At 30.7% G+C, this 12,898-nt stretch overlaps 1 protein-coding gene across 2 annotated transcripts; it reads left to right on the top strand.

The window, feature by feature from the left end:
- Positions 1–5,510: 5,510 nt before the first annotated feature.
- On the top strand, positions 5,511–10,167 carry LOC127085967 (uncharacterized). Of its 2 annotated transcripts, none has more exons than XM_051026571.1 (8): positions 5,511–5,678; positions 5,985–6,058; positions 7,202–7,457; positions 7,592–7,710; positions 8,172–8,265; positions 8,501–9,010; positions 9,108–9,445; positions 9,647–10,167. In XM_051026571.1, the coding sequence occupies exons 3-8, from the start codon at positions 7,274–7,276 to the stop codon at positions 9,803–9,805; spliced, it is 1,404 nt and encodes a 467-aa protein (XP_050882528.1). In that variant the 5' UTR covers positions 5,511–5,678; positions 5,985–6,058; positions 7,202–7,273; the 3' UTR covers positions 9,806–10,167. The 2 variants fall into 2 exon arrangements, with proteins under 2 accessions (XP_050882528.1, XP_050882529.1); XM_051026572.1 differs by having other exon boundaries at positions 7,200–7,457; positions 8,175–8,265.
- Positions 10,168–12,898: the final 2,731 nt, after the last annotated feature.

Here is a 12,898-nt window from a genome sequence, read left to right as displayed (position 1 = left end):
TTACTCTTTCCTTCACAAGATCCCAAAGATCTTGATAACAAAACACAACCTTCATCTGATTGCACCAATTCTCATAATTATTATTCTTGGGAATTGTAAGATTAGCTGGAAAATGCTTGTTTGGATGATTCATTGACAACATGATTTTCTTCCCACGGATCACTCAAACCGGAGCTCTAGATACCAAATGTTGGAAATCCACCACAACCTATGGAGAATTTGTATTAATCTTGATGAATAAGATTGTTATCAACCATGCAATAACAATAAAAAGAAAAGAACGATTGAGAAAGAAAGAAAAGAACGTTGGAGAAGAAGACGAATATTTTCTGCAGAGTTTTCTCTCTGCCCACAATCCGTGGAAAACTTCTTTATTCACTTTGCAATTGTAAAATTCTGTGAATACAATGTTATGAGTTGTTTTAGGAATAAGGTTTACTCCCTCTATTTATGGATTTAGGTTACCTTACTCCATAAGCCAAAGTCAAAAACTATAAAAGTCCAAAATAGTTAACACTACTAAAAATAGGCCTAAGTCGAAATCCTGTATAAAACAACATGCTTCGACACACTAATACAACTCGACACACTAAGTTATTTGACACATCCTTGTGGGATATTATCATATATAATTGAACAAAAGGGTTTCGGGATAACTCAATTTGGTCAGACAGTCAGGGATCAATACTTTTTAATAAAACAATCACAAACATGCAATTTTATATTATACTGAATCAATCATACAATTTATAGGGTTAAAAACCCTTGACGCTAATGAGAGGGGAAGAGAACCTTATCACTCTGTTGCCTAAAAACCCACCATATAGTAAAAATATCCCCCTTTACCTTATCGATTGAACTTTCAAGGTCTTGATGTTCCTCCCTCTCCAAATCGATGCCTCACGATCGGACTCAAAATTGTCTCCTCGGACTCAGATGCACCGTTTAGCGATATGCCTCAAACCTTAGTTTTTCCCTCATTCTCACACTCTCCCTTACGATATATATAATGTTTAATCCATAATTCCCAAATATTTAGTCCCAAACAAAATATTTATTTAATTGATACATAAAATAAAATAAATCTTAAATTAAATAATTATTCAATTAAGCGTCACACCTTTAATATTTAAACAAAATATTTATATAATTTTAAAAGGAAAATATATTTTTAAAATAAGGTGTTACACTATATTTAAATAATTAAATAATTATTATTATAAACTCAAATAATTATTATTGTTATTTTTAAATAATTAAATAAAATTCACCGCTCTCACTCAAATATTTTAATAATTATTAAAATATTAAAATATTCTCGAATGTTCTAAAATATCATAAAACACCCCAAAATACACCAACATCACATAAATAAATTATCAAATCATTCATAAATAATCTACCTTCTTCCCACACATATGCCAAGAATTTCTAAAACCTACTTTCTTCCCACACTTTAGTATTTATATGGGTCTTATTTCTCAAAATCACACTTTTTACCCAATTTAATCTTAACTTTTCTCCTCTCACCTTATACTCTCATCTATTCTGACAAATGATTCATTCTCCTATTTATTCAATAAAGTTATTATTTAAATTAAATAAATATTTAAATTAAATAAAAATCTCAACTTAAATAATTATTTAATTAGGATTATATATTTTCCTATCATTTTATCTTATTCCAAAATAATTAACTATGTCTAATTATTTTAATAATCTCAATAATAATATTTTAATTATCTTCTCTCCAATCTCATAACCTTGTGTTATCTGAGATTTTCGACGCCAAGATTGGATTAGATATGATGGGTAAAAGATATTATTTGTTTCGACTTCGACAAGAAGAAAGAATTGTTGTCGCATAGGAAGATCTTGTCAAAGAGGTTTTCTGTAATAGGGAAATATTGGTTTTCAGACTTAGAAGTATTTCTGGGTTTAGAATCGAAATTTCGACAGAAGCGATATTGACGTTGCTTTCGACGAAATATTTTGAATTTTGAATAAAGATGATAACTGCCTTTTGTCCTTATCTATTTATCTGAGAAGGACACGTGTAAAGCTACGACGAAGTGAGGACATGCAAGCAAAACGTGTCGTTTTCTAGAGGAAAGACCGTTAATAGCGGTTATCTTCGACTTAGTATAAATATAGGTCTTAGTGTATAAGATTTTCGGGTATTCAATCATTGTACAAATACTCATAAATTACTCGAAGTATCTAAGCGTATATGAGAAACGAGATTGTTGAGAATGTACGTGTGAATCACCATCTTTTTATTTTTAATTAAAATTATTCATAGTTTATCCATTATTCCTACTTATTGCAATTTATTTTAAAGTTCTTTTATTGCAATTCTTTTACGTATTTTTCATTCTGCTCTTTAAACTTTAAAACAACATTAATCATGAGCATTGTCGAAATGTTCATAAACTTTCAAAAGAAATATTTAACAAAAGCACATGTCTTAGGATTCACGGATTGATTTTGTCAAGTAAACTATTTTTTGGAGACCAGAAATTGTTTACCAATTTTCACGGTAAACACCATGGTAATTAGTAAATTACCAAATTACTCATTCGCTCCAAAAATATCAAAATTCAATACAATGAATAAATCATGCAAACAATTAAATAAAATACTCTAATTATAAGTTGGGGTGATACACTTTAGGGACTCGCCCTAACCCTGCTTGAGGGCCTCAACACAAGCTCCATTTGAAGAACTCGTCCCATGTTTCGCTCGAGGAGTTTTGCTAGGTCCAATCAAAGCATGAAAGCCTGAAATACTTGTGTTAAATCATTCACCATTTCCAATATCTCGTGCTTAAGAGACCGTGTACTGGGATAATTTTATCGGACCTTAGAAATGAAGGTCCATGAGTATACTATATAATCCAATTGCCTAAACTCTGGGAGAGCTACCACTACATGGTGATAGGCCGATCTAGATGGGCCAAAATCTTGAAATTGGAAGAAGTTACCCATTAATATGGCGACATACCACCAAATTGAGCTTGAAATGTCTAAGATGACCCATTCATCGATCATATGTGGCTGATGAGGTGTTCAATCACTAGCCGACCAATTATGGAAAATTTTACCCCATACCCCAACAATTATCCCCTACCCATACATCTCACACAATTTAATCAAAATTCCCATGCATAAATAGTTTATATTTAAAATTTTTTCATTTCTTTTCTCTTTCTATTTTGAAGTTCTCCGATCCATATTTAAAGTTGAAAGAATTAGGAAAAAATTTGTGTACCAGAAGTCTTACCACCAAGTTCTTTGATAAACTAATACTCTGAGAAGTCTTTTTACCAATTTTTCCGGTACACTAAGACTTTCAGAAGTCTTTCTACTAAGTTCCCTGGTCCATATTATGCCTGAAAAAATTTCATTTATCTTTTGTAAAAATTGTATTTCAGATAACTATAACAAGAATGAGTTTATGCAACAATTAAAAATTGTTTCCTAAAAGCTTTAGGCAATAGTTTTTTAGATGTGGAATATACGTTTTTTCATCTATTGTAAACACCATGTCCTTTTTTGAATAGGCAATGGTTTTTTTAACTTAGGTCATACTTTTTCATTATTCTCAATGTATAAAATGAGAATAGCGAAAAATTGTGGCCAGACTATAACAACAAAAATGGATCGGATGTTAAAATGGTAATGCAATTTTTAAATACTTTTTTGCTATTTTTTCCAGACTATTAGAGAAGTAGAAAAACTTTTAAAATTTTTAGTGTATCCAAAAATTTGGTAGAAAGATTTTTGGGAATTTTAATGTACTAGAAAATTTGGTGGCAAGAATTCTGCTACATAAAATTTTCTAAAATACTCTTAACTTTCAAAATTCTAGATCTGAGAATTTCAAAATGAAATAAAAAAAATGAAAAATTTCAAGCATAAACTATTTATTCTAAAATATTTTGATCAAATAGAATGTATTGTGACCAGGCATGACAATGAGGTGGACTGAGGACGATTTTTAACTCCCCAAACCTAAATCTGAATCACCAAACAATTCTCATTCCCACCCTAAATTCAAATGGATGAATAATTAAAACTCAAACCCATTTTAAATATTTTAAATGATAAATACAAATAAATATACCCCGTATTTAATATTCTAAATTATAAAAAATAAATAATAATGTAATTGGAACGGGTTCGGGGGCAAATTCGTGGTGGATACTAGTTTTTTCATTACCCATCCATCCCCATATTTTATAATTGGGGAAATTCAAATTCAAACTCAAATCTAGTCATAGCATATTTTCCCCCGTCAACTAACCAAAATTTATTTTTAAAAAGATGTTTGTAAAAGTTTAACATTTCAAAATACCACTTTTTAAAAACCATCAATTATAATAAAAAATCATGTAAATAAGCAACAATTCAAAATACCCCATTTCTTAGTCAAACTTCAAAGCACACATTACCACCTTTTCAAAATAATTGTTTCAATAAAAAATAAATTAAACTATTTATTTATTTTTTAAAAAGGTTAAAGATAGTGCACTATCGTGTAAAGAAATATTACACATATATTAAATCAGAATATTTTATATTGCCAAATCATAATCTCATTTTAAAAATTAAAATATGATATGACGAGATATACGTATCTCATTGGTTGATAATATAAAAATATTTTACATTATCCGTGCATATTCTTTTTTCTCTTTTTTAAAATTTTTTTTTTCATAATATAAAACTTCAAAATTAAATAAAATCGGATTTCTTAACAAAATAATAATAATTTTTTAAAGAAAAAGCTTGCTATTTTCCATAAAATAAAATTTAAAAATGAACTATAAAAGGAAAATAAATAAAATATTAATTTTTTATTCAAAATATACCTTTTTGAAAATCTATTTTTTAAATAAAATTTTTAAAAAAATCGCCTAAAATAAATAATTTTTTGAAATACATTCTTTAAATAAGTAACCCCTTCAATTATTGTCATATTTTCTAATACACATTTTTCCATAAAGAAATTCCAATAAAAAATATGTTAAAAAAAGGATAAGTATCATAAAAGAAATTATTAAAAAAAAGTGATTCATTTAATAAAGTGTGATATTTTGCTAAAAAACAGATTTTTTTTTAAAATATACTTAAAAATTTAATAAAATATAATTAAAAATTAAAAAAGGAATTATTTTCATACTTTTTTAAAATTAAAATATATTTTGTTTGACTGTATACAACTTTAATAAATTATGAATTTGAAAAAAATCATGAAAAATTAATTAATTTTAAAATCATTCAAAAAGCATTTTAAAAAAAAAATATTTACTTCCCCTTTTTCATGATAAACAATGGGCCAAACAAATTTACAGCCCAATAAAAATCCTACTCTCGACATCTGTCGCCGCCATTCTCAGCTCCTATATCTTTCACCATTCTGCTGATCCCAATCACACACGTGTCATCATTTATAACCGTTAGATTTCCTAATTGAAATAAAGTCAAATCCTCATCGTCGAAACTGATCCTCATCTCGAGTTTCAAACTCGTGTGAGTATATAAAGAGATTCTAACTAAACAACACAACATTCCATTGACCCCTTTCGCTTCTCTGACTCACCTCTCTGAAATTCTTGAGAGAGAGAGAAACACAAATTCTAGAGAGAGAGAGAGCGGGAGACAGCGATAGCATAGGTATGTGTGTTCTTCAATTCTTTGGTTCATTTTAGTTTTCTTTATTATGATGAACTTGAAGTTGTTTGAATTGTGGTTGGTTGAATTGTGTTCTTGTTTTTTCAATTAGTGTTTTTTTATAATTTTTTTTTTGAGTAATCAGTAATTGGTTATTGTTAAGTTTCATTTCTTGCTTTGATTTTATGTTTTTTTGTGTAATTTTATTGAATTATGAAGTTGATTTTATTTTAATTTTGATGCTTAATTTTGGTTTACGTTTCTTTTTAACGGTTTTTGATTTTTCGTTTTTGGTGTTTTTGGTGACAGGGAGAGCTAAAGGAAGATAAAGGTTTGAAGACTTTTGGAAGTTGAATCGAAGCTGACATATTCAACGGATAAAAGTGATTTTTTTGAATTTTTTTTGGATTGTTTAGTTCTGTTTGGTTTTATGGCCTGTTTTACTGTTTGAGATTTAGAAATTTTGTGGATGCTTAAATTTTATAATTGATATGATATGATTAAAAACCCTAGTGAACCCTGACATTGATTTTTTCTATTGTTTTCTGTTTTTATTTTGTGGTTCTAAATTGCAGTCTACAAACATAATTAGGGCACAAAAAAATACTTTTGTGATTTTTGCTACCTATGAAGCATAGACACCCCATACTGACTCGGCGCCATCGGTAATAATTTGAACAAATGTGCAAATGTCTGATACCGACACGGATACATGATACCGACACGGATACATGATACCGACACGGATACATGATACCGACGGATACATGATACCGACACGGATACATGATACCGACACGGATACATGATACCGACACGGATACATGATACCGACACGGATACATGATACCGACACGGATACATGATACCGACACGGTTACATGATACAGACACGGATACAAACACACTTTTTTTTCAAAGGGGTCGGTGCTACATAGCTTGCTACTACAATCCACCACCATCACTTGGTTGAAGGTTTCTAGGGCTAGGGCTTGGTGGGGTGGGAGGGTAAGAGTAAAAGTATGGCATGAATAACATTTGTAGGAAAGGAGTTATTCTGACTTCATATCCTTAGCTACTTCATATCCTTAGCTCCCAAGGGGGCGAACACTTTCAATGCCTTCAATACTTGCACTACTTGCAAATTTTGTTGAGACTCTAAAACCTTTTTGTGATTTATGTATATAGATAGGAAATTGACAAATTCAAAATGATATAAGTTTTTATTAATTATTAGGGTTACACATAGTTTTTTTTGTTTGAATGTTTTGGATATTGGGGAAAATGGAATGTGAATAGTGACTTCAATGTTTGGAGGGATTTAGTTTTCGATTTTGTTGACGTTAATATAGATTTTATGTGTTTAATTGTCATGATTTTAATGTCTATCAATTTAACAAGCTTGAAATATTCTTCAATGGAGAATAAGGAAACAAATTGAGGATGAAAATTTGTGTATGATCTATTTTTTTGGTTTCATGCATGTATGTTTTGTATTACTTACTTTTTGTTTTTGTTTCTTAGAGATTAATAAGGCAAAGGACAAAGGGTCAATAGATTGAAATGATGTTAGACTATTCTTCAGAAGCCTAACGTTGATGCCAGCAGTTAAAATGGTGGCCAAATCACCTATCACTTGCAAAAGAGATGGGAAGTATCCTCGTGTGTCTCATAAGTCAAATAGGATATGCCATAGAGTATGCAAAAGACCGCGTTCGATGGTCGGAGTTACCAATGAAGTGGAAAATTTAGATCTATCAAGCCAAATACCTTGTAATGGTGGTAAGCTTTAATACTTTAACATTTTGAGAGCAAAACTCCTTATTAGGGTCTTTTTATGACTCTTCTAGGCTCGTATAATAAAAGCAAAGCCACTTATTAATTTGCACATGTTTGATATTGGTTTTTTTTTGTAGATAAAGAATCTCCAAAGGAGGGTAACAATGAAGAACACCAAATGTCTTCCAATATAGATACATATGTGGGGCAGAACGGTCTTTCATTCAATGGTTGTGCAGAGTTAGTAGTAGAAACGGTAAGGTTCACCTTCATTTCATAGATCATATTGACACAGATTGTTTGTCTTTAGGTACATTATGTTTTACATGCTAATGGTTGTCACTCACTTGCACTGAATTGAACATTTGGCTTGACTTCTAATGCAAGTTTTGATATGCAATAGTTGATCTGCTTGATATTATGCGTTCTTTTAATCATGTAATATGTATTTATGTATAAGCAGTAAAATTTATGTTTTAAATCAATGTTTTGAAGTATTGATGTTATTTCAATGCTATTGATTCATTAACTTTTTGTTTTGGATATTTATTCTAAGATTTAGTTGTATGTATTTGTGAGCTAGGATTTTTCTATTCAATGAAAACTGATTCATTGCATATTAGTTTGGCTACTTCCATTGTATATTCTTAAAAAAGAAAATAGTGAAGTGTTGATGTTCTCTTTTCTTCTCGTTATTCACAATGATGATTTTTATAGCAGGATTCTTTTCCGGTTTCTGTTCCCGCAATCTCAGATTCAGATGCATTGTTGGCTTATTTTTACAGATCTGACGATAATCTATTTGATGGAGGTACCTACTTGAAACCATACTTGTTAAAAACTGTTTATTTGTGATGATAAAAAACCTAATTAAGTGTTTGAATTCCTTTTATATGTCCTTATGTGTTAATCTAAAATCCACATATTTACTATGTTAGTGGATGCATAGACCACTGTAGGTTTTTATATACTTGAAAAAATAACACTAATTTCACTTTAGTGCATTTCTACTTGTAACAAGTGTGTGGTATGTGATCTCTCTGTAGTTAATGGGGATGAAATCAATACCCAACCTGATCAAGTGGATGCTAATAACTTTTCTAATTTCCAAACACCATATATGCTGGACTTGTATATGGATGAAGCATGTCTTGATGGGTTTTCCTTTGACGGGATGAATCTATTTGATGATAGTCTTTACTATAGTATCCTTAACGATCTTGAACTTTTTGAGACAAATATGATGTATGATCTTCCTGCTCTTGAGGACACCATAGGAGCACCTAATTACCAATATGTAGAGTCTTCTGAAGAGGTTCATGAGCAGATTCCAGATTCTTCATGGTTCAATTCCATTTGCCATCAGGCCAAGCCGGTTTCTGAAGAACTTGATGTCAAGTCCTGTCAGTTTGATTCTGAAAGAGTCGATTATGCTGATCAAGAGATAATGGTAAAAAACTTCTTGGAGGTATCTGACGAATCTAACTTGTTGCCAGCTCTAGTAAGCAAGGAGACGAGGAAAACCAAGCGTGTCACCCTTGTTCTTGATTTGGATGGTAATTATAATTCTGCTTTATCTTATGTGTTTTTAACCTTGTCTCATTTGAACCTTCAAATTCCAAAAATGTATGATGTTGTTATTCACTTTTACAGAAACTCTGATCCACTCTACAATGACGCAATATGATAGTGGTGCTGACTTCACAATTCAAATTTTACTTGATAAGGAGTACACTGTTTATGTGCGAAAAAGGCCCTTCCTTCACGAGTTTTTGGAGAGAGTATCGAAGATGTTTGAAATAATCATTTTCACAGCTAGTAAAAAGATTTATGCTGAAAAGTTGCTAGATGTTCTTGATCCTGAAAAAAAGCTTTTTTCTCATCGAGCATACCGGGATTCGTGCCTCTTTCAAGATGGTACCTACACCAAAGATTTGACTGTTCTTGGAATTGACCTTGCAAAAGTAGCCATAGTAGACAACTCTCCTCAGGTATTTCTAATAGGTTTTCATCTACTTCTATTTCATTCAAGATCCAAAATATTCGGTATTATATTATATCATACTGTATTATTACATTTGAAGTATCACTAAATATGCGATATAATTATTCCAAAATTCCTCATTTGGCTGGTCCTCTATTTATTGTCTATGGTAAATGATGCTAAAATTTCATACTTTTGTTCATGACAGGTGTTCAGGTTGCAAGTTAACAATGGAATTCCTATAGAGAGTTGGTTTGATGATCCATCTGATTCTGCCTTAATGTCTCTACTTCCTTTTCTGGAGAAACTGGTCGATGTAGATGATGTCCGCCCCATTATTGCGGAGAAATTTGGGAATAAATTTTAGCACATTGGCATATATTCTGGACCTCATTGCCTTTCATAGAAGCAGTAGATTATTCTAATCTTAGGATACTGCATTAGTCAAAAATAAGTTAGAAATAAGTCAGAAATAAGTTAGAAATAAGTCAGAAATAACTCTGTCTAGTTGTTTTGCAGACTTTAGTTTGACTCTAGTGAGTTGTTAGAAATTAGTTATGATTATGTGATAGTTTCATAGCATTTTTATAAATTGTACAGAAATGGTACAATAGTTTGGGTCCAAATTTTGAATTTTGATTTGTTCAAAGTACTATAGAGGTTGTGTTATTGGGGAAAGTTTATATTTCAGAAGCTGTTTATAATTTATATATATGTTTTCGTTTCTAACTTGTATTTTTAGCACATTATACTAATTTTATTATTGTCTCTTTTAAGAGAACAAATTTGTAATGTGTCTGCACATACTTTGAGATCGGAGTACGGTCATCAGAGTGACTGAGAAATTGTTGGCAGCAGACAAATCTATTCAAAATTGTGAAATGTAGATTTGTGACAAGTACATTTAATTTTAATAAATTGGATAAATATCTTATTTGTGTTGGTATATGAGTTTAAAAAAAATTAATTGATATACTTTGACAATATATTAGAAATTTAAAAAATATTTATACTATCAATTTTAACCACAACTGTTAAATTTTGTTAAGTATTTTTATCATAATTATCTCTTTTGGAAGTAATTTTTATTATAATCATCTCTAATATGTCTATGACCAGCTACCCTTTTTTATTTTTAAAATAAAAATAAAGTTTAACTACCGCCGGCTAACGGGAGAATGATGATTTCTATAGAGTTCCGCAATAGGTTCATACACCGTGTCATTATTAGTCTTATATTTTGTTAGATAGTCAATTTTTTTTTCGAATTATGACATAGTGATGTTAAACATTAACGGATTCTGAGATATTTGATAATAGAGTTGGAGACAGAATGACATATTACATATTTGATGTTAAATTTTTGAGCCACGCGCAAACCATGATATAATACTATCAACTCAGCGTCAAAGATGTTGGAATAATCAATATTACCTGCAAAACCGTACCATCGACATTACAAATCAATCCTCCAAAATTCAAGATGTCAGGATTAGCGGGACTACTGCCATCAATATTTAAAATCATATTACTACTTTGTAAGCATTCCACGTGACCGTTCTCATTGGATGAGATAAATTATGCTTGAGAAAATATTTAGCTGCATAATTCACTTTGATGAGTTTTAAAATATATGAAGATACCACTTTATTAATAAGATGCATTTTGTTCCTAGTTTCCATTTACCAATCTAAATTCAAAGTCATCTTTAAGAGTAGAGAAAACTTTCATATTTCATTCCATATGGGACTCAAAACCAACTTATCCAATATAGAAGTATGATCTCTCTTGCTTTTTAGATCCCAAAATCATCCATCTTTTTGGACTTAATGATTTATTTCCAACCAACGAGATGCACACCAGAGTTTGAATTGCCTTTTCACAAAAAATTCTTAGCCATTGTATCAATAAAATCACAAGTTGACTGAGATAGTCAAGCCAATTACATATAATAATATGAGATTGAGTTCATGAAAAATTTAATCAGAGTCAAATTGTAATGCCCTAAATATCCACATACAAATTATTGCATAATTTAATAAAAAATACAACCACATAGGATGTCACTCACATCAAACATATCCTGCTCCGTAACACGGGTTACGTTATTTCATATAAAATCTATCATCGCATGCTCACATTCACTTAGGATATTATCATAGCAAAATCATCATTAAACAATTATTAAATGCATAACATCTCATGACATTTAGTCTTAAACTTCAACTTTCATAACATAATTAAAAGGAGTTATATCAATTAACTCGGACGAATCAGTTGGAATCTCCACGAAACAAAATGGTATTTACTTCAACATAAGCAACGTAATAAGTAAGCAAATGTTTCCAACCCGATGTTACATAATTAGAGCAAGACACCACTAATCAAAACGAAAAACTAAATAAGTACTCCAAGAGCCAACTTTCACTTACTTCAGCGAGGTCTACTCCTGAGTATTTGTACGATACCATGTAAAGGCAACATTCAAACAGAAGGAGTGAAAAATACATTCAAATAATTAACAATGCATAAATAATCAGAGTAGATTAAATATAATAGAGTTCAAACATAATCGACTATAGAACACAACACATGTATTCAAATTTCACCCACTTCACAATAATACACAATCAATATGCAATGTGATCCCAACAACATTATAGACTCATATGCATGTGGTACCGATCTCAATAATTGTTCTAATTATGAACTGAGTTCCATCTGTTGAACCCATGAGCCCCACACCGAGCTTGGGACAGTCACAATTCCCCTCACTGAGACCCGTAGGCCGTCTCTTTTACCACCACCACCAACATAAGATGCCCGAATGAATGAATGCATCATCACCATATTTCAACAACAATTAACAGTATCAAATCGAATCGTACAATTCCTATACAACAACCACATGGTAGTTCCCACACCGAAACTATGTATCTCAACTTAACATCTTGTCATTATAAATATAATAATTCATCTCATAGCCACATCAACATTATCACAACAATTGCAACAACACTTATGACTTCACATCAATCGCATAATTGCTTGTACAACATCAACATGATGGTTTTCATTTCGCCTATGAAAACCTTCATCTAAAAAAAAAGCATGTGTTTCACCATATAATCGACAATTATTTCCTTATAAAGTAATATAGTAAGAAAAACAAAATACAGAGAGAAATAATTAAAAGAATTTGAAAACACACAATCCGACAAGGGAGGAGAAATGAAATGATTTTTTCTTAATTCAAGAAATAGTATCACTAATAGGTCACCTCAACTTTTCAACTTGATAAATGTATGACAACTGTCTTACATTAGAGCTACGCATGCAACGCTTGATTTTCACCCAAAAAAAATTCAAGAGAGATTCTAAGTGAGACACTCTGACTTACCTCTTCTTAGCTCATCTCATTTTAGAAACACTATTGGTGCTTGTGATATTTGATAAGCGT

The sequence above is a fragment of the Lathyrus oleraceus genome, chromosome 5 (genome assembly GCF_024323335.1).
Source record: "Lathyrus oleraceus cultivar Zhongwan6 chromosome 5, CAAS_Psat_ZW6_1.0, whole genome shotgun sequence".
NCBI classification, from domain to species: domain Eukaryota; kingdom Viridiplantae; phylum Streptophyta; class Magnoliopsida; order Fabales; family Fabaceae; genus Lathyrus; species Lathyrus oleraceus.
The sequence above is the reverse complement of the archived record's forward strand: the minus strand, read 5'-3'. Positions and strand labels throughout refer to the sequence as shown.